This window comes from Agelaius tricolor, unplaced genomic scaffold, assembly GCF_023055355.1.
Source record: "Agelaius tricolor isolate 1412-34295 unplaced genomic scaffold, bAgeTri1.0.p SCAF_23, whole genome shotgun sequence".
NCBI lineage: Eukaryota > Metazoa > Chordata > Aves > Passeriformes > Icteridae > Agelaius > Agelaius tricolor.
In genome coordinates, this window is record NW_027269283.1 from 4,503,347 (window position 1) to 4,526,833 (window position 23,487).

The 23,487-nt window shown below is 45.7% G+C and overlaps 1 protein-coding gene across 2 annotated transcripts; it reads left to right on the forward strand.

Annotated features, from left to right (window-relative positions):
• Window positions 1–3,842: 3,842 nt before the first annotated feature.
• RPN2 (ribophorin II) lies at window positions 3,843–21,791 on the forward strand. 2 transcript variants are annotated; one of them, XM_071446672.1, is made up of 18 exons: window positions 3,843–3,922; window positions 4,013–4,215; window positions 5,160–5,255; window positions 5,914–6,089; window positions 6,922–6,997; window positions 7,379–7,513; window positions 9,561–9,737; window positions 10,085–10,203; window positions 10,564–10,669; window positions 13,055–13,146; window positions 13,275–13,389; window positions 13,712–13,906; window positions 14,414–14,500; window positions 14,986–15,081; window positions 16,220–16,295; window positions 17,192–17,321; window positions 18,946–19,030; window positions 21,426–21,791. In XM_071446672.1, the coding sequence occupies exons 1-17, from the start codon at window positions 3,910–3,912 to the stop codon at window positions 18,995–18,997; spliced, it is 1,944 nt and encodes a 647-aa protein (XP_071302773.1). In that variant the 5' UTR covers window positions 3,843–3,909; the 3' UTR covers window positions 18,998–19,030; window positions 21,426–21,791. The 2 variants fall into 2 exon arrangements, with proteins under 2 accessions (XP_071302773.1, XP_071302774.1); XM_071446673.1 differs by lacking the exon at window positions 18,946–19,030.
• The last annotated feature ends 1,696 nt before the right edge of the window (window positions 21,792–23,487 follow it).

Here is a 23,487-nt window from a genome sequence, read left to right on the forward strand (position 1 = left end):
ATATCAACAATTTAATAAGACCTAGGAAAAAAAAAAAAAATTCTCCCAGCTGGGATTCATCAGTGAGAGCTTTCCAGGAGTTATAATAAGGAAAGCAGACTGCTGCCAGCACAACAATACCTTCGTGCTGGCTGGGTGAGGTGTGGTCCTGGGAAGGCAGGTTGGGCAGCAGATCAGCTGTGGGGTGCCTGTGCAGTGGGGCAGGAGCTGCCAGGCACAGAAGGGCTGTCTTGGAAAGCCCTTTGCAGGCATTTAGAGCAGGGAGTGCTTCCCTGCAGACAGCCCCTCAGCCCAAAGCTGGGCTGGGGAACAGGCTCCTGTTCCTTCCCAGCCCTGGTGTATTAAGCCTAAAAAGGGAATTGTTGGATTCTTTACCAAAGAAGGCCAGCTGTGCTGCTGGCAGGCAGAGCTGGGGGGAGGGTGCCACAGCCGAGCCCACAGGTCTGGGGCTCACTCTCCTGCCTGTCCTGGGCTCCCCTTGAGTGCACAGGGGCCAGATGCAGCCCAGAGGTGCTGCACAAGGGCTGCTGCAGGGAAGGAGCTGCCTGGACCCTGTGCCCTGTGTGCAGCAGGTGTTGGGAGGCAGTGGGGGATGAGAGCTGCACTTCCCTCCATGGATTCACCCTGATCCTTCCCTGCCTGCACAAGTTTAAACAAGGTTCCCACAGGGGGAGAAGGAGTCATAGCCCAGCTTCTTCCCAGTCCTCCTCTATGCTCCACCTTCCACCTGTTCTACAGGCTCCAACCTCAACTTTCTATCCTCCACCTTCCATCCTGCATCTTCTAGCCTCCACATTCCACCCACCATTCTCCACTCTCCATCCTTCATCCTCCCCCAAGCCCCCAGATCCAGGTGGAGCAGCAGAGGAGAGCTCTGCCCTGGATGTGCAGAGATTTTGCACTGCCCTGCATCCCACAGAGGGGCCCTGGCCCTCCTCCCCAAGCTGGCAGATGCATTCCACCTCCTCATCCCTCTGTCCTTGTCACCACCACCAACCAACTGAAGCTCAGGCAGACACAGGCAAGACACCCTGAGGCTGCAGGGCTGTGCCACCAGGGCAAATCTGCCCTGATCACTGAGTGCTGCTGTGCCCAAAGGTCCCAGCAGGGACCAGCCAGAGGATCTGGGGGTGACACTCCCAAGCTATTTTACAATGAGGGATGGCAGCTCTTGATGGGCTGCAGGTCAAATTCACAGTTATTAGAACTTGGTAAATGTGGTTTTAACAACCATCTGGCTCTCCTTTTATATGCAATAACCATCCCATTACATCGAAATAAAATCCACATTTAAGGCTCTTAATTGCACAAATGGCCTTTAGCTTTTTTTCCTCTCATCTCAAAAAAAAAAAAAAAAGGAAAGGAAATGTCCCATTTCCATCTGTCATAGCAGAAGAATTTGGCTGAGAGTCTCCAGCCTCCTCCTGAGGCGGGGCTGGTGCACGTGGAGTGTTTCAGCCCTGGGAGAAGGCACTGGGGCCAGCCAGGCTCCCCATGGCCCCTGAGGATCCTTCCCTGGGGCAGTGGTGGGGTCAGGCACCCTGAGGGGTCCCAGCACCCCTGGGGATTGTGTGGCCATTTCCTGATATGGACTGGAATAGGGTGAGGATAAAGACTCACCTGATAGCTTGAATAGAAGAGAAATACTATCTCACAAAGGGGTTTGAGTTCATTTTAGTTTGGTTTTGCTCCAGTTCTGGGCAAATCATCTTCCCCTCAGCCCAGTTTCTCACCAGGAAGGGCAATGGCGTGGGAAATGCCATCTCAGATGGCCAAAATGTGACATTTGGTTACTGCAAAATGTGAGGTGATACAAACCCAACCTGGCAAAGCAAAAGCATTTTCTCAGACAAAGCAGTAAAATCAGGCACACCTATGCAGGACATTTTCTGCCTTCCCCCAGGAATTTCACACTTCAGAGGAGCTACATCTCCCAGGAGAGACCAGGACAGGAGTGACCCAGTGCAAGGCAGCAGCCTCTGCATGGCACATGCTCAAAGTTATGAGCATCTCCTGTTGTCTCAGACATGTTCAGGCTCAGTAATTGGGAGATTTAGCTGAGATTGTTGGGTCAGCACTGTGGAAACCAACCTGTGGGCAGCACACCTTGGCTGGGCTTTAAGCACTACCAGGGAGCCCTTCCAGAGCTGACATCTCCTCCTCACTCTGGCACAGAGGGAGAAGCAGAGCAGACTGATTTCTCAGCAGTGGCTTTTCCACATTAAGCAGCTCCTTGGTTCCTGGCTTGCCCCCAAGAGCCCTGTCCATGTCACACCAAGTGTCCCCAGCCCCAGGGCAAGCAGAGGCAGCAGGGTGGGTGTGCAAGTGGCAGCTGCACCAGCTCCAGGGGATCTTTCCCAGAAAGCAGAAAGAACAAGTTCCCAGTGCCCTCTGCAGGAGGAATCACAGCCCTTTTCCCCAAATTTTGGGGCCTTCCAGGAGGACAGTGAGCATTAGGATAGGTGTTTGTCACCCACGGTTTGCTGTGTCCCCTGTGGGGATGGGGACAGGGAGGCCCATCCCCAGGGGCTCACAGGGAAAAAAGCCATTTTCTACCTTAATTTGTACATTGCTTTACTGAAGGAACCTCAGGACCCTCATAGCATGGCCATGGCCATTCCCAAGAGCCACCTGAAATAATCACTGCTGTTTATTCCCACAGGAAATCCAGCTTGGTTAAATGAGAGGTTTGGGTTGTGCCCAGCAGAGCTGGGGCTTAACATTACACTTGCTTTTTTGTCTCATTTATTTAGCACTTAAGGAAAAACAAGGGGGATGAAATGAACAGATGGAAAACAAGGTTCAGCACTACGTGGCCTGTGGCACAGGATTGGTATCCCAAGCACAGGCTTGTTCCCCAGTGTGCAGCACCAATTCACACACCAAGGGGAGGTATTTTGGGTTTTTTTCCTAATTTGCACAAAGTAGGGAGCTGGGTGATAACCCACAAAAGGCTGGCTCCCTGCCCATCAGGACTTTACATTATTTATACATTTTAACAAAGCTATTAGTATTCATTGGTTGCAAATTACAGAACTTTTTGTTAATTAGCACTCAGTCCCCTAGATCGTGTCTCTTGCTAATTATTCCACAGGCAGAGTTCTTCCCTCCATTGGCGTCTGGGGTCTGTTTGGAGTAGGCGATCAGAGTCAGTGGCTGTACTCTCCCACTTCCAAAATTACCTTTTCCCTCAATTACCGTTCAGTTCCCTAACTTCACTCCTGGCAGCTCTCAGCCAGACAGCCCATTCCTCTTTCCCTTAAAACAAAAGACTGGAAAATTACAGAATCAGAACAGAACATAGATTAGAATATTGTGAGCTGGAAGGGGCCCCTCAGGACCACGGAATCCAACTCCTAGCCCGGCACAGACACCCCAACAACCCCACCCTGTGCCGGGGAGCGGTGTCCCCACGGCCAGGCTGGGCTGGGACAATTCTCCCTGGGGCTGGCACGGCTCTGCACAGCTGCACACAGCCGCTTGTGAGAGTAGCGGGCCATGACAGCCCGGGGGCAGCCCCCCACACACACCCGGGCACTGCCCTCAGCCACCTGCCCGCCGCGGCCCCTTTAAGGCGCCCCGGCCAATCAGCGCAGCCCACATCCCCCGCCAGGGGCCGTCCCCGAGGCCCGCCGGGAGGCCCGTACCACTCCTCCCACCCGGGGGGCTCACTCCCTCCCGTGGCATGGCAGCCCGGCTGCCGCCCGCCCCACGCCCACTGTCTCGCCAGCCCAGCTCGTTTCACTCCCATTCACAGGTTTTCAGTCGTCGTGCAGGGCAGAAGTGCAGCTGAGAAACCCTTGCATAATACACCGTCCCTCTCACCCCCCCCCGTGGCATGATGGCGCGTTCCGGGCGGGGCGGGGCCTGGGGCGGAAGCGGTGCCGTGGCGCGGGAGGGCGCGGCATCATGGCGGCGCCGGGTGAGACGAGGGTGGCAGGGCTGGGTCAGTGTCGGTACCGGTACCGCGGGGATTGGGGGGACGCGGGGTAACGCGTTTATCTCTCCGCAGGCCCGCGGCTGCGTCTGGAGGCGGCTCTCAGCTTCCTGCTTCTCCTTGCCTGTGCCCAGGCCCTTGTCCCCAGCCATCGTCTCGATGCCCGCGACCTGGCGCGGCTGCGGGCGGTGCTGGAGCGGCCCTTCACGGACGTGCGGGCCGCCTTCTACTCCATCGTGGGGCTCAGCAGCCTCGGGGTGAAGGTGGCGGACGAAAAGGTGAGCGAGGGAGAGCCCGGCTGTCGCTCCCCCGGGGCGCTTTGCTGTGTGAGGGGCTGCTGCATAGCAGTGAATGACGAATTATTAATATAAAATGGGTTTATAGAGAGAGCTCTGCTTGGACAGGGCCGTGAGGGAAATGCAAAACGTTTACAACAGCGTTATATCCTTGGTAAGCACCGGAGTATCACTGGTAGTTGGCGAGTCTCATGTGTTGTTTGGATAAATTGCATCTTTGTGCGGGCAGTAACGTGGCCCTGGCTCGCTTACACTCACTGCTGTGAATGGTGCCTTCAGGGCTCGCTCCTCCAGGGCCCGCTGTGATGTTACTGTGGATATCAATTTGTTTAACTGCCTTTGAATAAGTTCCCTGCCTGTGGCACATTTGGTGCACTGTACTGTTAAATAGAGCTCCCATTAATTTGTTTCAGTTCAAGTGCTGAATTCAGGAGCAGTTAAATTCTTGGTTATTTGCTGGTTAAAATGCATCCCAGTGATCCATCTATCCAGCTGTCAGCTAACACAAATTAACAAGCAGTCCAATTTCTTGCCTTTATGCTGTTCCTACTTGCCCCACTTTTCTCTCTGCACTCTTTGAAATTCTGTATTTGTATCCATTAATGCTGGTGTGATATACAGCTCACCTACAGAATTTCTGTTCATCTGTTCTCTATCCTGGAAGGTTTGCCCTACTAAATACACCTGTTAGACTTTAATTTTGATAGGCTTTATAATTATACTCAATTTAGGTTTGAATTATGGTTACAGTATGGCTTATGTGAAAATTCTTTATGTCTTTTAGGAGGAACCACCCTTGTTTCTGTGCAGCACTTGACAGAGTAGGATCTGGGGGGGTATAAAAATGCACAGTGTTCATGGAATTGTCTTAGAGTATCATTTAAATCTCCTCTCAGTGGTTTAATTTAACTTCTGTTTCTGCACAGGCTGCATGCAAGTTCATCAAATCTCATGTGGACTCCAGCAGTGTTGAATCCCTCTTTTATGCTGCCCAGGCCATGCAGGTCCTGTCAGGCTGTGAGGTGAGTGTGGAGTTCTGCAGACAGATACTAACAAGGAAATACTTGCCTTGATATTTTTCTTGGGTTTATTTTATGCATAACTTTTACTTTCTTTTAGTGGTTTGTTCTCTGTTGTGCCTTAGGTAAATAAATGTTTGGGTGTGTTCTACACAAGGCAAAGTGTAAATATGTAACACAAGTATTTGGTCCAGGGTAATCCTGAGGTGATATTTTTTAATTAAACACTGATGCCTGAAAAAAGGCAGCACGTGTTGTTAGAATCCTCAGCACTGTGTCAATTAGAAGCTCTTTGTGTGTGTGACAGACTGTTTGGGTGCTGGATACAGATGCAGAGCACCCTTGCTGAACTGGGGTGGGTTACCCAAGCCCTCTCTATCATCAGTACCCCTGGCTACTGCACAGTGAGGTGATGCCACATGAAAAGCTGTAGCAGGTTACCAGGGTACAGCTGAATGGATTATCCTGACTAATTGATGGTTGACAGCAAAACTTAAGGATTTAATCAATTAAACTAAAAAGTAATGAATGATAAAAGGATTTTCCCCAGAATTTTATAGAAGTTCACCAATCTAGTATTGCTCCAGGAGGGAATCTGAGGTGATTTGAAGACCATTTTTTTTCAAGTGTGAATCACTGTGATCCCTGTGCTCCTCCTCAGGTCACCATTTCAAATGAGACCAGGGAGCTGCTGCTGGCAGCTGTCAGTGAGGATTCCTCAGTCACCCAGATCTTCCACGCTGTTGGTGCCCTGAGTGGCTTTGGCCTTCCTTTGGCATCCCAGGAAGCCCTGAGTGCTCTCACTGCTCGGCTCAGCAAGGAGGAGAGCGTGCTGGCGTGAGTCTCACATGGGAGGGAGCCATGTTTATCCTCCAGGCTACTGGGGTTTGAATTAAAGGCTGTTTTACTGCTCAATATTTGGAATATAGGTGCTGTCCAGTTCATTGTTGTTTCTCGGGGGAAGGAAATATATGGGGGCTTGAGTTTTGGGGCTGTTTTTTTATGATTTTGTAAATGAGCTTATATATTCACTTTAGTTCAAGGAAAATGGTCAGTAAAGGAATGCTTTGCCAAAAAAGCCTCCTCTTAAAAGGATTGATAACAGAATTTTTACTTTATAATCAACCATGATTCTGTGTCATTTGTGGTTGCAGCAGACTTAATGCTCTTTCTCAGCCCTGTTTGTAGTTTGGGGTGCCTGCACTTTGAGCTGGAACCTTGCCTGCACTTTGTGCCAGTGAGCTGAAGGAACCTTGGCATTTATCACCAAAAAAACATTGTTTCACTGTGAAACAAGAGAACAGAATGTCCCTTAAAGGCTGGGGAAGAAAGGGAAACTTAAAAACTTTTTTTTTTTGCTGACTAAAAAAGTGGATTCCTGGAAGCCTCAGAGGCGAGTGTGGGATCTGTGCTCTGCAGGGATCAGTTTGTTCTCTGCTCTGCCTTTGAGTCCTTGCAGGTCTGATGCAGCTAAAGTGACACTCTGTAATGAATGCCAAGTTCACACTAAATCACTTCAGATTAATTCTCTTGAGTGAACTGAAGGCAGGAACAGCTGTTTTACACTTCATTCAGAATAGAAAATGCAGTTGCTTTGATTTAAATTATGTTTGGCTTTTAAGGAAGGAATAATCACACACTTGCTTGGTTTTGTTTGTTCTTGTTGAAGAACCATCCAGGCTTTGGAGACGGCATCTTACCTGTCCCAGCAGGCAGATCTCAGTAGCATTGTTGAGGAGATTGAGGTAGGAACACACTGTGCTCTCTAATTACTCACAAATTTGCTAGATTGCTTTAGAACTAAAAGATGGATTAATGTGAAAAACAAAATGAAAAACCAGCCTGGCTAATTGTCTGCCTGCATGATGTGGCTTGGCTTTCAAGCAGATAATTCCTTGAACTTTTATCTATTTCACAGTGGACTGAAAAACAGACAATCTTGACATTTACATATAATTAAATCCACTAAAGGCTGGAAGATTTTCTTTCTTCCTATTTCTAAATAACTATTACAAAATATATCATTGCTCCTATACAGATAATTCTTGGTTAAAGACCTAACAGCAGAGTTAACTTCTGTGGATCCACTAGAATGCAATTGAAATTTTAATAACTCTTTCTGTCAGGATCTTGTGGCTCGCTTGGATGACCTGGGTGGAGTTTACCTGCAGTTTGAAGAAGGCATTGAGACTACTGCCCTGTTTGTTGCTGCTGCCTATAAGCTGTCAGACCATGTGGGTACAGAGCCAGCAATAAAGGAGGTGTGTACCTGCCCTTTCCTTCCTTGCACACACCAGCTCCCAGAAAGGATCTGCTCAGTCCCTGTGGTGCAGTGCCAGAGCCTGGTATAACTGGGCAGAATTTCTACTGCAAAAAGTATTGAGCACACTCAGTGACAAGGGACATTGTGGAGGGAATGCTAGGAAACAGTATCTAAGAGGAAATTCCAACTTAAAGATCACAGGCTGGTTTTCTTGGGTTCTTTGCTTTTTCAAGTGTACAGAAGGAAATTGCAAGTGAAGCTTAGTTTTTCTTTGTTTATTGAGACATGGTGTTGAAAAAAAAACCTTGTTTCAGAGTTTATTCTGGTATTTGGCACTTGCAGCACTTTCCAGCATTTCAAAGTGTTTTGCAAATGTTATTTATCTGTGAGGAAATGCAGGTACCCCAGTTTGGGGTGCCCAAAAGAGAGACATTACCTTGTGCCTGCAGGAATCCAGATGAAAAAACTTATTGTCTAAGATGAAAGACTGCTGGAAATTTCTTTTGATCTTGGTTAAGCCAGAAGTCATTACTGCAAGCTATCCACTTGATTTTTATTTTTTTTCCCCACAAGTTAATGGAGTTAGATGTACTTTGGAGTGAGAATGGCAGCTCCCTAAAGCACGAGCCTAAGTGGCAGGGTTAAGATAGAAGCCAGTGTAAGACATCTGAGTTCAGTCCTGGCCCTTTTCCACACTGCTGCCAAACAGACTAATGCAAAGTAATTTTAATGTCATTTTTGAGGTGGTGATTCTGCCACGTGCAATTCAAACTGTCAGCATCCAAATGATGCTTTAAAAAAAGACCAATTCAAGGAAACTTTAGTTTTTTTCAGAATTGTACTGTCAAAAGTGCTGCTGTTGGGGCATGAGGCTTTATCTATGGTGAATAGTGAGAGTGCCTTTGGAATGCCACAAAACTGACTTTAAAAAGTAACATGTAGTATTTGAAAAATTAACTCCCTGGTTTTTTTCCCCCACAAGTTCAGTGAGAGTGTCAGTTGCTGATTAGGGTCTGGAGCAGTGTCATGCCCTCCACAGACATGAAAAACATTGCAGGATTTGCACTGTGCAGGAGTTTTGTAGCATTTGTCTGGATGCTTTCTCTAGTTGTGATGTTGTTTGTTGTTCACTGGTACAAGCAAAAGAGTGAAAATTTGATGTGCAGTGGATTTCATTTAGAAGTGTTCTTTGCAGGTCACTAACTTGTATCCTTATTGCTTTATTTGAGATTGTCTTTGATTGTACTCATTCTCATTAGGATTTAGCCCAAAATCCTTGGTTTGGATCAAAGTCCAGGTAGCCAATCCCTGTTTTCCACACTAGCAGGGAGTGATGGAAGAAGCTAAATAATGAGGGGTAATGAATAATCTGCAGAGAGTGGTGCAGATGCCCTAACCCTACTGAGTCAGCCTGCAAAACCAGCTGGGGGGATGCTGTCCCACTCCTGCTTTGGGGAGAACAAATGAGCTTTGGCACATCCCAAAGGCAGAGCTGGCTCTGTGCTCCTGGTGGTACTGCTTTAAAGCTAATCCTCTTAGCTTGAGGACACTGCTGAGCCTGAGGGGATAAGCCTGCATGGACCTAGGCTGGCTCCTTCCAGAGCCATTGGGGTGCTTTGTTCCATGGCCTTCCCAGCCAGGATATCAAGCCTGGTTCTGCTCCACTGAATGAGGACAGTTGTGCAGCTCTTGCAGCCAAATTGTCTTTTTGCAGCCCCATGCAGTCTGGGTAGTTGAGCTGATGACATCTTTTTACTCTGAAACACATCATTTGCAGAGGTGGATCCATATTCTGCTTTTCTAACTTCTTGAGACAGTTCCAGCCGTTGTGGTTGGAGTCTACCAGCCAAGAATAAGAACGCACATGAAATTCCAAAGGTAGATAATTTTTGGTTTGCCTCATAATTTGAACTGTTTTTAAAGCAAATGGAAAATTAAACAGTCTTTTATGAATGATGTTTTCACTAATAACATAATCCTCAGCCAGTTTGCAATGTTGTGGGAAGCTGCTGGTGCTTAGATGTGGTTGGCTTTTCCTCTTTCAGGATCAAGTTATCCAGCTGATGAATGCCATTTTTAGCAAGAAGAACTTTGAGACTCTCTCAGAGGCTTTCAGCATTGCTCGTGCTGCAGGTGCCCTGTCCCAGAACCGCTTCCACCTGCCCGTCATCGTTGTCCCCGACGGGCCTGCAGCTGTGTCTCACCACCAGCCCCTGCTCAGGGTAAGGCCTTAGCCCCACAGCTTGGCTCAGTCTGTGGTGCTGGAGCTCTGGCCTGACTGAAAGTGTGAGCTGATGTCTTTCACTTTCAGCTCTGTGGCTGAGGCTCCAGCAGATCTGGGATTGTAGCGCTTTTGTGAAGTGATTCTTAAGAACTTTGGTTTACCAGGGCACTGCCTCAAGGAGGCGTGGTGTGGAAGTCAGCTCTTCACCTTCCCCCTTGTGTTAGAAAGAGCCAGGGAGGCTGGGATGCTGAGCAGGGGAGAGCTCTGGGTGTGTAACAGAGTTGTCTGTGCTCCTGCATTCCTTCTGGGCCAAGTCTCACAGAAATGCTGGTTTTTCTCTCATAGCTTCAAGTGACCAATGTTATGTCCCAGCTACTGACTCAAGTTTCTGTAAAGCTTGACCAAGCCAAGTCTGTGTCTAGCAAAGCCACTGTCCTTCAACAGCTACCATTTACTCTCTCTGGGTAAGAAAAGAAGATTATTTTTAGAGTAAGACAAACAGGTGTTATTTAAGCAATGTTATACTTTCTTTTCCATAAGTATTTTTCCACCAGAGAAATCTTTCTGTGATAGAAAACTCAAAATGCTGTGGTTGTGTTTTGTTAGTGTAGAGTGACTGATCACATTTGGTGATGATGGTGAATTTCTGTTGTTTTATCTTTTGACTGGGAGTGGGAAATTCCAATGTTCTTTTGACTTTGGTCAGCTTTGAAGAATTCTTTTCCTGCTGCACTTAGCAATGTTAGTTTTATGCTGTGTTTGTTTACCTGTTTAATGTAGCATATTTGGAGGCTTCTTGACACCTTGGGTTTTTTTTGTTACAGAGATTTCTTTGAGCTGAACTTCATGAATGTGAAACCTGCTAGTGGATATTATGATTTCTCTATCAGTGTAGATGGAGATAAGCGATTTATTGCTAATAAAGTGGAGGTGGGTGTGCTCTTTGATGTATTTTCATTCTATGCCTATTCACTGAAACAGCTTTTTATTTATACTTGTGAAAGATGTTGCCAGTTGTATGGAATTTTTATCACATGCTTTTCTATAATGCATTGGATTTTGACTCAGGATTATGGCCAGTAACCAGATTAAGACATGATCAAAAGGGATTTGTGTAAATTTCAAACCTGTCTTATCACTTAGATGCTGATCTGACAGCATATGAACCAAGGGTAACAGTGGAGGTGTTTATATGGCAGCCCTGAGTCGATATGCAGAAATGATTCCCAGTGTTAGCTCTTCAGAGCATTCCAGAGTTGAGCCCATAAATCTCAAGGCTTGGCTGTCAGTTGTCTGGGGATTGCCTGCTGTGTGGAAGCTGAGCATTTGTTGTTGTCTGTTTGTGTAAGCTCTGGAGCCCTACTAGAGAGTCAAGGGGGTCTTTTGGCATTTCCAAACTGTGTAGATGGTGAAGATTTTATAGTAGAGAAGCAGTGGCCAAAGCAGATTAAGTCTTCTTTTCATGCATACACAGCCCTTTTTTGGTGACAAAAACTGTTAAACCACACCTTTCTGAAGAGCAGTTTTATATAAACATTTGGAGTTTTTCTTTCCTCAAGTTTGTTACAGTGAGAGGAATGTGACCTCTCTGATTGCTCATGTAGTCACCCCAGTGTCAACAGCTGAGAATGCTCTTCTCCAAAGAGGTCCATTCCCAGGGTTAATTTTTGCCCTAAGTCACCTATTTAAGGAAACAATTAACATTTCAAGTCTTCCAACATATTTAGCTTGGAGTGGAGGAAGACACAACAGCTGACCTTTACTCTGAGTATCAAATTGGCTCTGTCAGTGGAGCACTAATGGCCCTCAGGGGTGTCAGAAGGGGCTGGATTGTCCTGCTTAAGCTGGGGCTGGCACAGGGAGGCACTGGCAGGAATGTATTAGCTCCAGCAGCTTTGTGGGAACTGCTGCTAATAAGACACATTGTTATGGGGGAGGACTGCTGGGGAGCTGCTTTTTTCCTTACTGTTATTAGCATTAATTGTCCTTAATGCACCATCGTTTTGACAGTAATGAGCTAAACCAGTGGGTTATTACTCAGGCAGAGACTACATTTCCTGGCATTAAAATATTTGAGAGATGTTTGTGTACTGTGCAGTTGGGGGGGCTGTGTGCAGCAGTTCTGAGTTGCTTCCACACAACTTTTTTAAAATTAATATTTCTTAATCCATCTTTCTTTGCTCCTGTCTTGGAACAAATGAAGGCTTTGCTAAAGTTAGCCTGAATCATCTGCATGTTAATGGATCCATTTTTGGGGGTAGCCTCTCTCTTAAATTACACTTTTTTATTGTAAAGGAACTGCCAAGATGATTGTGTTTGAAGTCTGACCTGAATAGTTTAGTTAATGTTTTTACATATTTTTCCTACAGGTTTTCTGTGAAGTATTTTTCAGGCTGAGGGTGTGGGGCTGGCTCACATGAGCAAACCTGTAATAACAAATTGTAGTATAAGATGAAAAATGTCTTGGCAACGAAAGTTCAGTTCTCTAGGGGAGCATTTGTAAGCTGTGAGAACAAATGTGCTAATTAAAAACTACAGACTGCAGTGACTGCTTGTGTTTGAGAGAAGAATTGAAATCAGTCAAACCCACTCGGCTTAGTGCCTGAATGGGCTGTGGTTTGGGGCTGGGGAAAGGGCAGGAAATCATTTCTCTGCTTGAGGTTTATACTGCACTTAGCACAGAGGAGTGAGATAAATGGCAGGGCTTTATTGGCTGCCCTGCACTGAGGGGTGAATGCTGTGTCTCTGCAGCAAAGCTTGCTGGACAAAGTGCAGGTCTGCAGGAATGCTTTGGCATTGGCCTGCTGGTAATAAAGTCAACGGAAACCTCTTGGGCTTTAGGAGCCAACAGAGGCAGAACTGTTGCTGTCCAGAGACCTCTTGTCTCAAATTGCTGTCCAGAAAGCAGAAGGACATAGGCACAGGCAGTGTGAAGTTGTATCATACATGATGTAATCTCTAATAGCTAGCTTCTGCTAGTTCAGAAGGAAAACTAGTTGGATCTGGGGAGCTGGACTGTTTCATTCCAAACAGCTCTCTCAAGGACAGCTAATTGCAGCATGCCTGAGAACTTGGTGTCTGCAGAGCTGGCTGCTTGTGCAGGGAAGAAGGGATGGGTCAGTGATTGGTGCTGGAGCTTTGCCAGAAGGAAAATTGCTGTAGATCCTTCTCTGCAGGTTAGGCTGTGACTTGGGCTTAGTCATAAGACCCTCTTTGGGAAAGAGGCACTGAAGAGCTAAAACATCTGCAGTGACCTTTGCCATAATTGGTGTACGTAGAGTGCTCTGAAGAATTTTCTATTGTGTTTTTTTGCAGCTGAAAGTAAAAGTTTCCACAGAAGTGGGGATTACTAATGTAGATCTTTCTACTGTGGATAAGGATCAGAGCATTGCACCAAAAACAACCAGGTAAAACAGCTTGGGGTGTGTGATCCTGGAAGGGCAACCCTGACTCTAGACTAGAGCCTTGGTTTCTCTGAGCACCAGGCCCTCTCTTGGAAAATCACCTCAGTTCTGTCTGGTTTTTTTCCTCCTAGGGTAGCTTACCCAGCCAAAGCCAAGGGCTCATTCACTGCTGACAGCCATCAGAACTTTGCTTTATCCTTCCAGCTGATAGATGTGAACAGTGGAGCTGAACTCATCCCTCACCAGGTTAGGACAATTTTTGTCATTGCTGTGTTACCAAGATGTTCCATCATGAAGCATCTGAAGTGACAGTTGCTCTTGAAAAGATTTGATGGGTTTTGAGAAGCCTTATGTTTCTGACATGTACTGTGAAGATCACTGATCTCACTAGCTGGGAGATTCACTTCATTTGTTTTGTCTGTCTGTTAAATGAAACCTCTCCTGGCTCTGGTATTGTGTTGTATTTAACTCCACAGATTGAGTGCACTGTAAAAGCACACTTCTGATTTTTTTTTTCAATGTAAATTGCTAACTGAAAAGTCCTTGAATGTTACAATCTTCCTTGCAGACTTTTGTTCGACTTCACAACCAAAAGACTGGCCAGGAGGTGGTGTTTGTTGCAGAGCCAGACAGCAAGAATGTGTACAAATTTGAACTGGATACTTCTGAAAGAAAGACTGAATTTGACTCTGCCTCTGGAACCTACACTCTTTACCTGATCATTGGAGATGCCACTCTGGAAAATCCAATCCTTTGGAATGTGGTATGTAGCTGGGAGTGGGGTGATGTGGTTTTGTCATTACTGACAGTCTGACAGGAGGGCATGGTAGGGGCTTGGAAGCAAAAAGCTCAAATGTTTTGTTCTTTTTAGTGAACCAGAATTCTTTTGGCCATTTGTGGGCTCTGAGGTTTGTTGTTCATTGCAAGTTTTAAGTAAACATCAAAGCAAGACAGGAATTAACATTAATTTCCTCATGTGGTGGTGCAGAAGCTTCAGAATGGGTTTGATGCAATTTCATAGCAGGCTCTCAAGGTTTAACCTCTCTGTTCTTTCTCTGCTGGAAATAAGTCCAATTCTTAATGATGGGTGAATGACATTACTGCCCCTGTTTAGGAGAGGTTCCTTCTTAAAAAATATGGTGTCTTTTTCTCAATTGCCTTTAAAAATTATGTCAGTCGTAGATTATCAAATAATGAAATAGAGCACAGTAATGGAATAGGTTTTATGCTTTTAGATCTAAATGCATGAAGCTGCACAATTTCATTTCAGGCTGATGTTGTGATCACATTCCCAGAAGAGGATGCACCATCCACAGTCCAGTCCAAGAACCTCTTTGTTCCCAAACCTGAAATCCAGGTACAGTCAAGATTATATGTGGAGATGAGGGCTTAGTGTTGTGTTCTCATCATAATTTATTTGTAAGTAATGTAATTAAAGGAAGATCTTCTTAATGGAAATAAATTTGTTGGAGTTCTCTGATGTATGCATAAAAAAAGCTGTGTGTTCTAGCTATGAGAGAGCAACTGGTGTCAGTGAAAAGACCCAACCATGAAAATTTGGCCAGGTAAGCAGCACAGAAAGGTCTCTGTTTCATTCCAGCCATCTGGGCTGATGTCAAGCTGACAAGTGCTTCTGTGAGTGCAAGGAAAAGTTAACTGTGCAAGAAATCAAATGTGCAGAGACTGGAATAAACACAGTGTTAAAGAGTCAGTCTTTGCCTTAAGAAGAATGCCTCTGACCCAGAGGAGCTTTTGAGAACAGCACCAGGGCTGCAGCTTGGGAGCAGAGGAGCTGCTCTCTTGGAACACTGCTGCTCATGAGTTGGTTTTGTTTGTTTGCAGCACCTCTTCAGGGAGCCTGAGAAGAGGCCTCCCACAGTGGTCTCCAACACTTTCACAGCACTGGTTCTCTCCCCACTGCTTTTGCTGCTCATCTTGGTGAGTGAACTGGGTCACAGAAGAACAACAAACACTTCTTCCCATTCAGTCAGAGTCACTTAGGAGGTTGGACAGCTCAACTTCTTGCTAAAACTCTTGGTTAATCATGACTGGCACAGCAGTGCTGGAGTCAGAGCTAGCAGATGTCAGTGCACAGCACTGGTCTGGTTTGGTTTTGTGAGGTTATAGTCAAAGCAGAATAACACTGCTGCCAAGTTGAAGTAGGTGGATGAGTTTCTTCAGTGTGCTTCAGCTGGGAATGGTGAATAACAGTGGGCAGATTAAGTTAAAATAACATTAGACTTCCACAGGAAAAAGGCAGTTTTTCTGCCTCACATGTAATAAATCCATCACAAAATCTGTGTTACTTAATCCTGTCAGATTGAATTCCCATTTATGGACATTTGAGTGTCTGTAGTTGAAACATCCTCTGCTACTCACTTGTATCATCAGGTCAGTGCTTTGAACTTAATGCAATAAAAATCTCACTGAGACAAGTTAAATTATTCCTTATTTGGGAGATGAAACTGGTTCCAACAGTCATTTCCCATTATCCAGTCTCAGTGAAAGCTGGCATTCAGGCAGTCATGTCCTCTGTTCTGTGGAGTTCACAATATACAAGTTGATGACACTTTAATGAAAAAACTCATTGTTGCTGCTCCTCTTTTCCACCCTTAATGCCTTTATCTTTTGTAGTCAAAAACTGTGTTATTATGAGCAAACATCTTGTATCTACAGCTGTTCTTTGGATGAGTCCAAAATGAGAGCATTACCCTTTTTAAAATTATTTTTAATGGAAATTATTTCATCTGGGTAGAAATAGCAATATCTATTTTTTTTTCACTATTTAAATTTGGTGCAGTCTTCTCTCATCAGTTTAAGATATTTATTATTATTAAGAGGAACTGCATTAGGGCAGTCAGAAGTAGCAGGAGACATTTCCACTGAAGGAGCTCAACAGTGCTGCCTTTAGCAAAATTACTACTGACTCCTCTTGCAGTAGTAAACAAGTGCTTCTGTAGAGAATACACTGGATTCACTGAAGATCTTAAACAGGCTTGAAAGATGTTAAAGCTTAAAATAAAAACTTGTGTTTACAAGGCTGTTTAACTCCAATTTTGTTTCTTTTCCTTTTTAGTGGATCAAAATAGGTGCTAACATCTCCAACTTCAGCTTTGCTCCCAGCACCATTGTTTTTCACTTGGGACATGCTGGTAAGTGTCAGAGGCTTTGTGTGTGTTTGACCTCCTCACCTGGGAGTAGGAGATGAGAGCATGTGGTTAATGGGCTCGTGGTCTATTAACTCTAATGACATAACAGCATAACACTTGTTCTCTTGTTTCCATCTGCCTTCCTGCTTTTCATGATTGTTAGTATGGTGATAAACCTGTTTTGGCCATCAGCTTATAACAGCCATCATTATCCAGGCCCCTCTCTCACTCCATTTATCTGTACTTAATAGAACTTCTTATTTCCAGAGGTCACACTTTATTGCATGTTTGTCCTCTGAGAGTGGGGAGGTTCTCTGGGGATTGAGACCTGCAGGACTCTCAACAGTGAAAAGCTACATCTTTTCTTTAAAGCTCTTCCCATAAAAGCACTTCTGGTTCTTTGGCTGAACCAATTTTTTTCATCCATTTTATTGTGTCCTTGGTTACACAGTTATTTACTGTCTTGGTAGAATTTCAGAAACATAGCAGGTTGGGAGAACACTGATTTCCAAATGTCACTTTGTTTCTCAGTCCAAGTCAGGTTACTTGGAAACTTTATAAAGCTGTAAGCCCTTACAGATGTGTGAGGTTAATATCCCCTATTGAAATCCAGAGTATCCTCCTCTTTTTAATAGCCCTTAATGTCTACAATATGTCCATAATTCTGCCACAGGAGAGTTGGTTGCAAGCTGTCAGTGTCACATTTTCACTCCAGAATGGGAACCCAGATGTCTTCATTCCCTGGCAATAATGTGTGGTCTTTAGAGCTGCCATTCAGAGCTGCAGAGATGGGATAGGACCCAAATGCTTAGGCCTGGCAGTACAGTTGTTCTGAGGATGACAAATGGTTGGTCTTTGAAATGCAGTTCCAGCCATGGGCTGTCTCTTTTTTTCCCCAGCAATGTTGGGACTCATGTATGTCTACTGGACTCAGCTCAACATGTTCCAGACTCTGAAGTACTTGGCCATTTTGGGTGGCATCACATTCCTAGCAGGCAACAGGATGCTGGCTCAGAAAGCTGTGAAGAGGTAAGGGGGGCACAGAGCTTTAACATCAGTGGGGAGGAGGTGACAGGGTGCTGCTGTGTGTCAGTGACCACTGCTTTGGGCTCTTGGACCTTGTGTGTGGGGCTGGGCTGCTCAGCCCCATTCCCTGCCTCTTGATCTGAGCAGGGCAATGAGGGGCTGTGCCCAGGGAGCAGCTCCTGCACAAAGAGTTGGCCATGTGGCATGTGCTGAAGGAAGCTCTTAGAATAGTGTTAGATTATAGAAGCCACTATAAATGTAGAAGAGGCCCAACTATTTGGGAGCTCTGCTTGTGATGAAGGTTTTAAGAGGAGGAAGGTAAGGTGGGAGTAAATGACTGCTGTGTTCTTCTAGCTAAGGGGTGATTGTAGGGAAAAGGGAAGCAGCTGCTTATCAGCTGTGCAGCAACAGACAAGAGGCAACAAACACTGGCAAACCCAGGGAAAATTCTGCTAGATATGAGGGATACAGCATTCCTTTCTTACTGGACTGGATTGATTCTGCACACTTGTGTCTTCTGCCACACAATGTTTGGTGACTGCCTTGGTGTGGGCAGGCAGAAGTTTGCTGACCCAAACTGCCACTGCAGTGCCTTGGTTAGAGGTCACACCATTCCCTCTCCTTCACTTCTGCCACACACAGTTTCCATGTGGGACTTAAGCTTTTGTACTAATGTAGCATTTGACTTTGAAGATGATTTACTGACCTGCTTTGCCATCACACCTGTGCTTTCCTTACTTTCCCCTTTTTGAGCTACTGGATACCCACCTGCATAGATATCCCTGGGGTCTCACCTTTTTGATTGCACTCTATTAAAACCAGGACAAGTGCTGTAAAAAAAAACCCCATAAGAATATAATTTTCAGGAGGGTTGCATTGATTTCTTTTCTTTAAAACATCTCTACATTGGTGGCTGTGTCAAGGAGGATTATTAATGTAATTAACCATTTTCTTACTGTCCTCCCAGCTTTCTCAGCCTTGCTCCCTCAGATGTCCAGCTCTCTCCACTGGCATTTTATTGTGTTAACATAACTTCCTATGGGAATTTTGTTGCCCCTGGGACTGTTATGTCATTTAATAATGAGTAATGAGACACTGTTATTAAGTGCAGATTGCCTAGGATACAGATTTGGGGGAAAATAATACAATGAAGCAAATTTCTAAGTGTCTTGGCTTAACCAGGGCTTCTGTTAGCAGATAAATGCATGTGGTTGGTTCCTGCTTCAAACCACTGCAGGGGGTGTCCGTGTGCTTTTTCACTGTAAATGACACGAAGCTGCAACTACAATGGCAAATTTGAAAGTAAAACTTCTCTCTGAGGCTAAAGTTAAACCCTTTGTACATGACTTTAAAGTTCAAAAAGACATCTTCTTGTGAAGGCAGTGCCTGCCTGTCTCAGATGCTGGAGTGCAGTGACAATTAAGCAGATTGCACTTTGAGGCCAAGCTGTGGAGGCCAACAGCAGGCGTGGGAAGGGGGCTGGCTCTATAAACCAGCTTGTTACAGAAGTTACCAGAAGGCCTGGTTTTGCTTTTTGCATTTCTTTCACTGGGTCTGGCTCCTGGAACAGGGCTGCTTTCTTCCTTCCTGTCTTCTCTGAACCTTTCTCCCTCTCTCCTTTTGGCAGGATCGCTGCAGAGCAGAGCAGTAGGTTGGCAAAGTATAGAACGCTGCGGTAAAAGGGGGTTTGCTAGTGACCAGCTCTTCAGGAAGTAAGGGCCTTTTTGGATTTTGCCTTTCCCTGGCCATGCTGCCTGTTTCATTTCACCTCATCACTCACTCCTTTGATAAAAAATATGTGAGCTGAAGCTGCTTCCCCCAACATTGCTTCGTGGCTTTAAACCAGTCCTTGGGTGCCCTGGCTGCAGCTGGGTTGGGCATATTAGCAGGACAGGTTCTCTGAGACTAAATTGCATTTGTGTGATTTCCTGAATTATCTGAAGTCTCTCTGGTGATATGTGCATGTGTAAATATGCTGTTGTGGGCATCAAGCAGCTCTCAGGTGATGAAATAAAACAATATTATTGCTCCTATAAATAAATTATTAGCAATGTCAGCTGGAGGAGATCCTGGTGAAAGTGGCTGACACTGGGGCTGTTCCCACCCTGCTGCTGGTCCTCCCTGTCCCCACCTGCAGTATGCTGGCTGTGCAGCTGCCAGGCACTCTGCCTGCTGAATTACATCCTCATTTGGGCTGGTGAGAGCTCTGTGCAGCAGAGCCAGGTCAGCACCACCTCTCTCAGCTGAGAACACGACCCAGTCCCGGGTCACCCTCCCATTAGACTGAACTGGTCATGATGGCTCAGGCAGCAGCAGCTCCCAGCCCCCTCCATTCCAAACAGTCATGTGCTGGCTCTCCATTGCCCTTTGCCAGGAGAAAGCCCTTTGTGGCCTTTCATTCCCAAAGGTAAGGTCCCAGTTTGCTCTGTGCACTGTGCTGTAGGGGGCAGGAGTTCTGAGTGTGTGTGCATGGGGGCTGCATTCCTTGTTCAGTGCACTGGTTTGTTGTGGGGAAGAGGAAGAGTTTGTGGGCTGGGTCCTGTGGTGACACAAATCACTGTGCAGTGTGCTGCACAGGTACATTTGAGCATCAGCTTCCCCTCACATCCACATCAGTGCTCCAGGTAAGTGGGGAGCTGAATGGAGCCCAGTTTCTGTGGTGCAAATCAAAACCAGCACTGGGGGGTTGTGCCACACAAATGCTGTGCACTGTGCTCCTGTCTGCAGACCAGGGAGCGTGCAGGGTGGTTGCATGGAAATTACCTGTGGAAAATCTGGCACCCTGTCAGAAAAACACCCTGTCTTTTCTCTCCCTGAAGTGTTTTGAGATACTTGAGCACAGAACAAGCTACAGCAAGTTATTGGAGAGGAACTGGAGGTGGCTGTCACTTGTCCTTTTGACTGCTGTGTTTGCTGTTCAGGCTCCTGGATGCTTCTCTTTAACATCACTTTGGGCCAGTAGTTTGCAGCTTTTTAGTGGCCTGTTACCAAGTGCCTCATGAGTGTGTTCTCCACAGCCTGCATGTTTCCTGTTTCTCAGCCTGGTATTTTAACTCCTTCATTCCTTATGGGCTGTAAGTAATCCTAGAGGATCATGGAATCACAGACTGGTTTGGGTTGGAAGGGATCTTAAGGTCCTCCAGTTCCAACCCCCCTGCCATGGGCAGGGACACCATCCTCTAGACCAGGTTGCTTAGGGCCACATCCACCCTGGCCTTTAACAAATTCCAGACATGGGGCAACAACAGCTTCTCTGGGCAACCTGTGCCAGTGCCTCACCACATTCTGAATTTAACATTTCTTCCTAACATCTAATCTAAACCTGTCCTCTTTCAGTTTAAAACCACTGCCCCATCTGCCTGTATAAAACATCCCTCTCACTCCTTTTCATAAACCCCTTCAAGTCCTGCATGGCCACAGTGAGGCCTCCCTTGGGTCCTCTCCAGGCTGAGCATCTCCAACTCCCTCAGAGCAGAGGGGTTGCAGCTCTCAGAGCTGTCTGTGGCCCTAAGATCTTGCAAATAACTTAAAACCCACAGACCCTAATTTAGATTTTGCTGCCATGTGGGGTCACAAACATTTTTCCTCACAGCTGAGTTTTCTGATGCCCCAGCTATGGCAGTTAAGAGTGTCAGGCCATGTGTGCCTGTGTGGCATCATGGAAGGCAGAAGGACCTCAAAAGGTTGGGTTTGCTGTGCTAACCATACCTGATCTTCCTGGGGAGATGAAGATCTTTGTGTTAACATGGACCAACAATTGCCAGCAGATGGATCAGCCCTGTTAAAAGGAGAAGTTAAGGTACTTGCAGGCTTTGCCTTCAGCCTGGGTTGTTTTTTCTTTGTTCAGTTCTGTAATTTAATGGGCACATTCATCCCTTTTGCACCAGAAATTAATCTTCATTTTCTCTGACCATTTCCATGCTCCCTCCTTGGATTCCATCCCCCATTCCAGAGCAGTACTGGTTTCTCACTCAAATAAGCTGCTTTGGGGAAGTTTGTCCAACGAGCTGCTTTTGAGAGAGAATGAGGGGTCTGGGGACACCTGTACTGTACAAGCAAGTGCTTTGTTGCCTGGAAGAGTTAATATTTTTTTATTTTTCTTTCCAGGACACAATAGTACCAGAAGAATGGAAGAAATGTGGAAAAACAAAGCAAATGCTTTCAGAACAGAAACAGATAAATAACTGAAAGGCCAGAAGAAGGAAGGCAGAAGATAATTCTTTTTTATATATTAAGTCAAATGGGTGCCAGTTAAACTTTTTTTTAAATCTTTATTTTCATCATTGTGTTCATGCTACTGGAGTGCTTTTCATATGAATCTGGAAAATCTTTTCTTCCCTGGATCCTCTCCCCTTCTCCCAGGACATTTGAATTTCTTTTTGAGAAAAAAGAAGAAGAAAATACAAATCTGCTTTTTCCCCAGGTGCCCTTTCCTCATCCTAAAGATTTGTGAATAAAGAGGAGGAAAGGATGGTCCTGAGTGTTGTGTTTTGGCTGTCTCAGAGGCAGTGACTGGAAGCTGGGCTCACATGAGAATGAAAGGAGCTTTTTCTGGTGGGTAATTTTGTGTGTGAGTCACTGAGTGTGAAGCTTCCTGTTCTTTCATGTCCTTTCCCTGGGGGCTGTGTTCATTGGGGGGGACCTTCCCTCCTGCCTGTCCCTGGGGTGAGGCTGTGCCTGCCTTTCTCCACGTGTCTCTGCCACTCCAGGCTGTGCCCAGCTGCTCTGGGCCCTGGGCTCAGCCCTTGTGGGGGCCAGCTGTGCTGCTGTGCCTGACCCAGCAGCTTTGGGGGTCCTGTGGGGGCTGCACTTTCTTCCCAGCCTCTGGCAGTGACCTTCTCACTCCAGACTGATGGAGGTTGTTGCTTCTGCTCTCCTATGAAACCACAGCCAGGTGGCTGCTGCTTGTCATGTGGCTGTGTTTGAGTTACTCAAACTCTAATTTCCCACCTAATTACTCCCTTCAGGACCACCAAGCAGTGCTGAGGCAGCAGATTTGGGTGTTTCTGAAGGACGCACAGATAGTAATAACCAAAGGCCTAAATCTCCTCCTGCTGAGCAACTTTCACATGGAAAACTTAACAGTTGCTCCCTCCCCTGCTCCTGTGCATCCTGTGTCAAGGGTAGGTGCTTTAGGGGCCTTTTGGCAAAGGAACCTTATCAAAGTCTTCTGGAAATCCAGGAAAATTACATCAGCAAGCAAGCATGTGGATAGAAGGTGTGGAGCTGAATCCTCAAAAGCATTTCACGTGTGTGAGACGTGACCCCGCTTTATTAAATCCACCTTGCCTGTTCCCCATGCTGTTGCTCACACTTAGCTCACAGTTCCTGCTCTTTGTAGCTGTTCCTACCTGCTGGTGCAGTGTAAACATTAGGGTGGGCCCACAGAGGTTTAATGAACTCCTTTGACCTCCCCTGCACTCCTTCAAACACCAGATCTCAGGCTGCATTCAAGTCCTCTGGGACTAAAGGAGTTTTAGACAAGAAATAACTAAGCTATTCATAGTCATTTACCCTGAAATATTTTTTTTTAGGCCTGTATTTTGTTACTGCTCACTTAGCAGCTTTGTTTTGTAACTAATTCTTTCTGCTGCTGCTTTGTGCTAAGACAGAACTTTCCCTGTGCTTATAGAGCTGCAGCAGGTTCTCCAAGGAGAGCAGGGATGCAAAAGGAAAATCATGGAATGCCCCTATGAGGTGTATTCTCTAAGCTATGTGTGTTGCTATTGATTGTACTACTTATGGATTAGGAAAGATTGTTTTTATTATTTTGGTCTTTCAGTCCTCAGATATTTTTTATTTGCTTTGTTTGTTTTTATATTTAATCTCACAGAGTTTGAGCATTTGTTTCCTCATTTTGAAGCAAACTGAACCTCCAAAGAATCTCTTTTATTCCAAATAGCTACACTCACCCATCCATTTAATCACAGACTTAATCACCCAAACACTTTCTGAAATGTTTTTGAAAGGGTTTTGATTTTATTGGCAGTATCCAATGTTTGCATATGCCTTTTATGCCACTTAACAGAGTTTAAATTCATCTTGCTACTTTGTCTACTTTCTGCTTTAAGAATCTTCATTTTTTGAAATTCCTTTCCTTGGAGGGAGTAAGTCCTCATGGCTTTGAGTGTGTTGTTACAGACTATGTTTAGAAATCCATTTTGGACTA

What these genes read in the sequence shown, in the direction of transcription:
- RPN2 (XM_071446672.1), top strand. An exon ending in GCATTGTTGAGGAGATTGAG is followed by an intron (nt 6,998 to 7,378) that starts GTAGGAACACAC and finishes TCTTTCTGTCAG; the next exon opens with GATCTTGTGGCTCGCTTGGA. An exon ending in TTTTCACTTGGGACATGCTG is followed by an intron (nt 16,296 to 17,191) that starts GTAAGTGTCAGA and finishes TTTTTTCCCCAG; the next exon opens with CAATGTTGGGACTCATGTAT.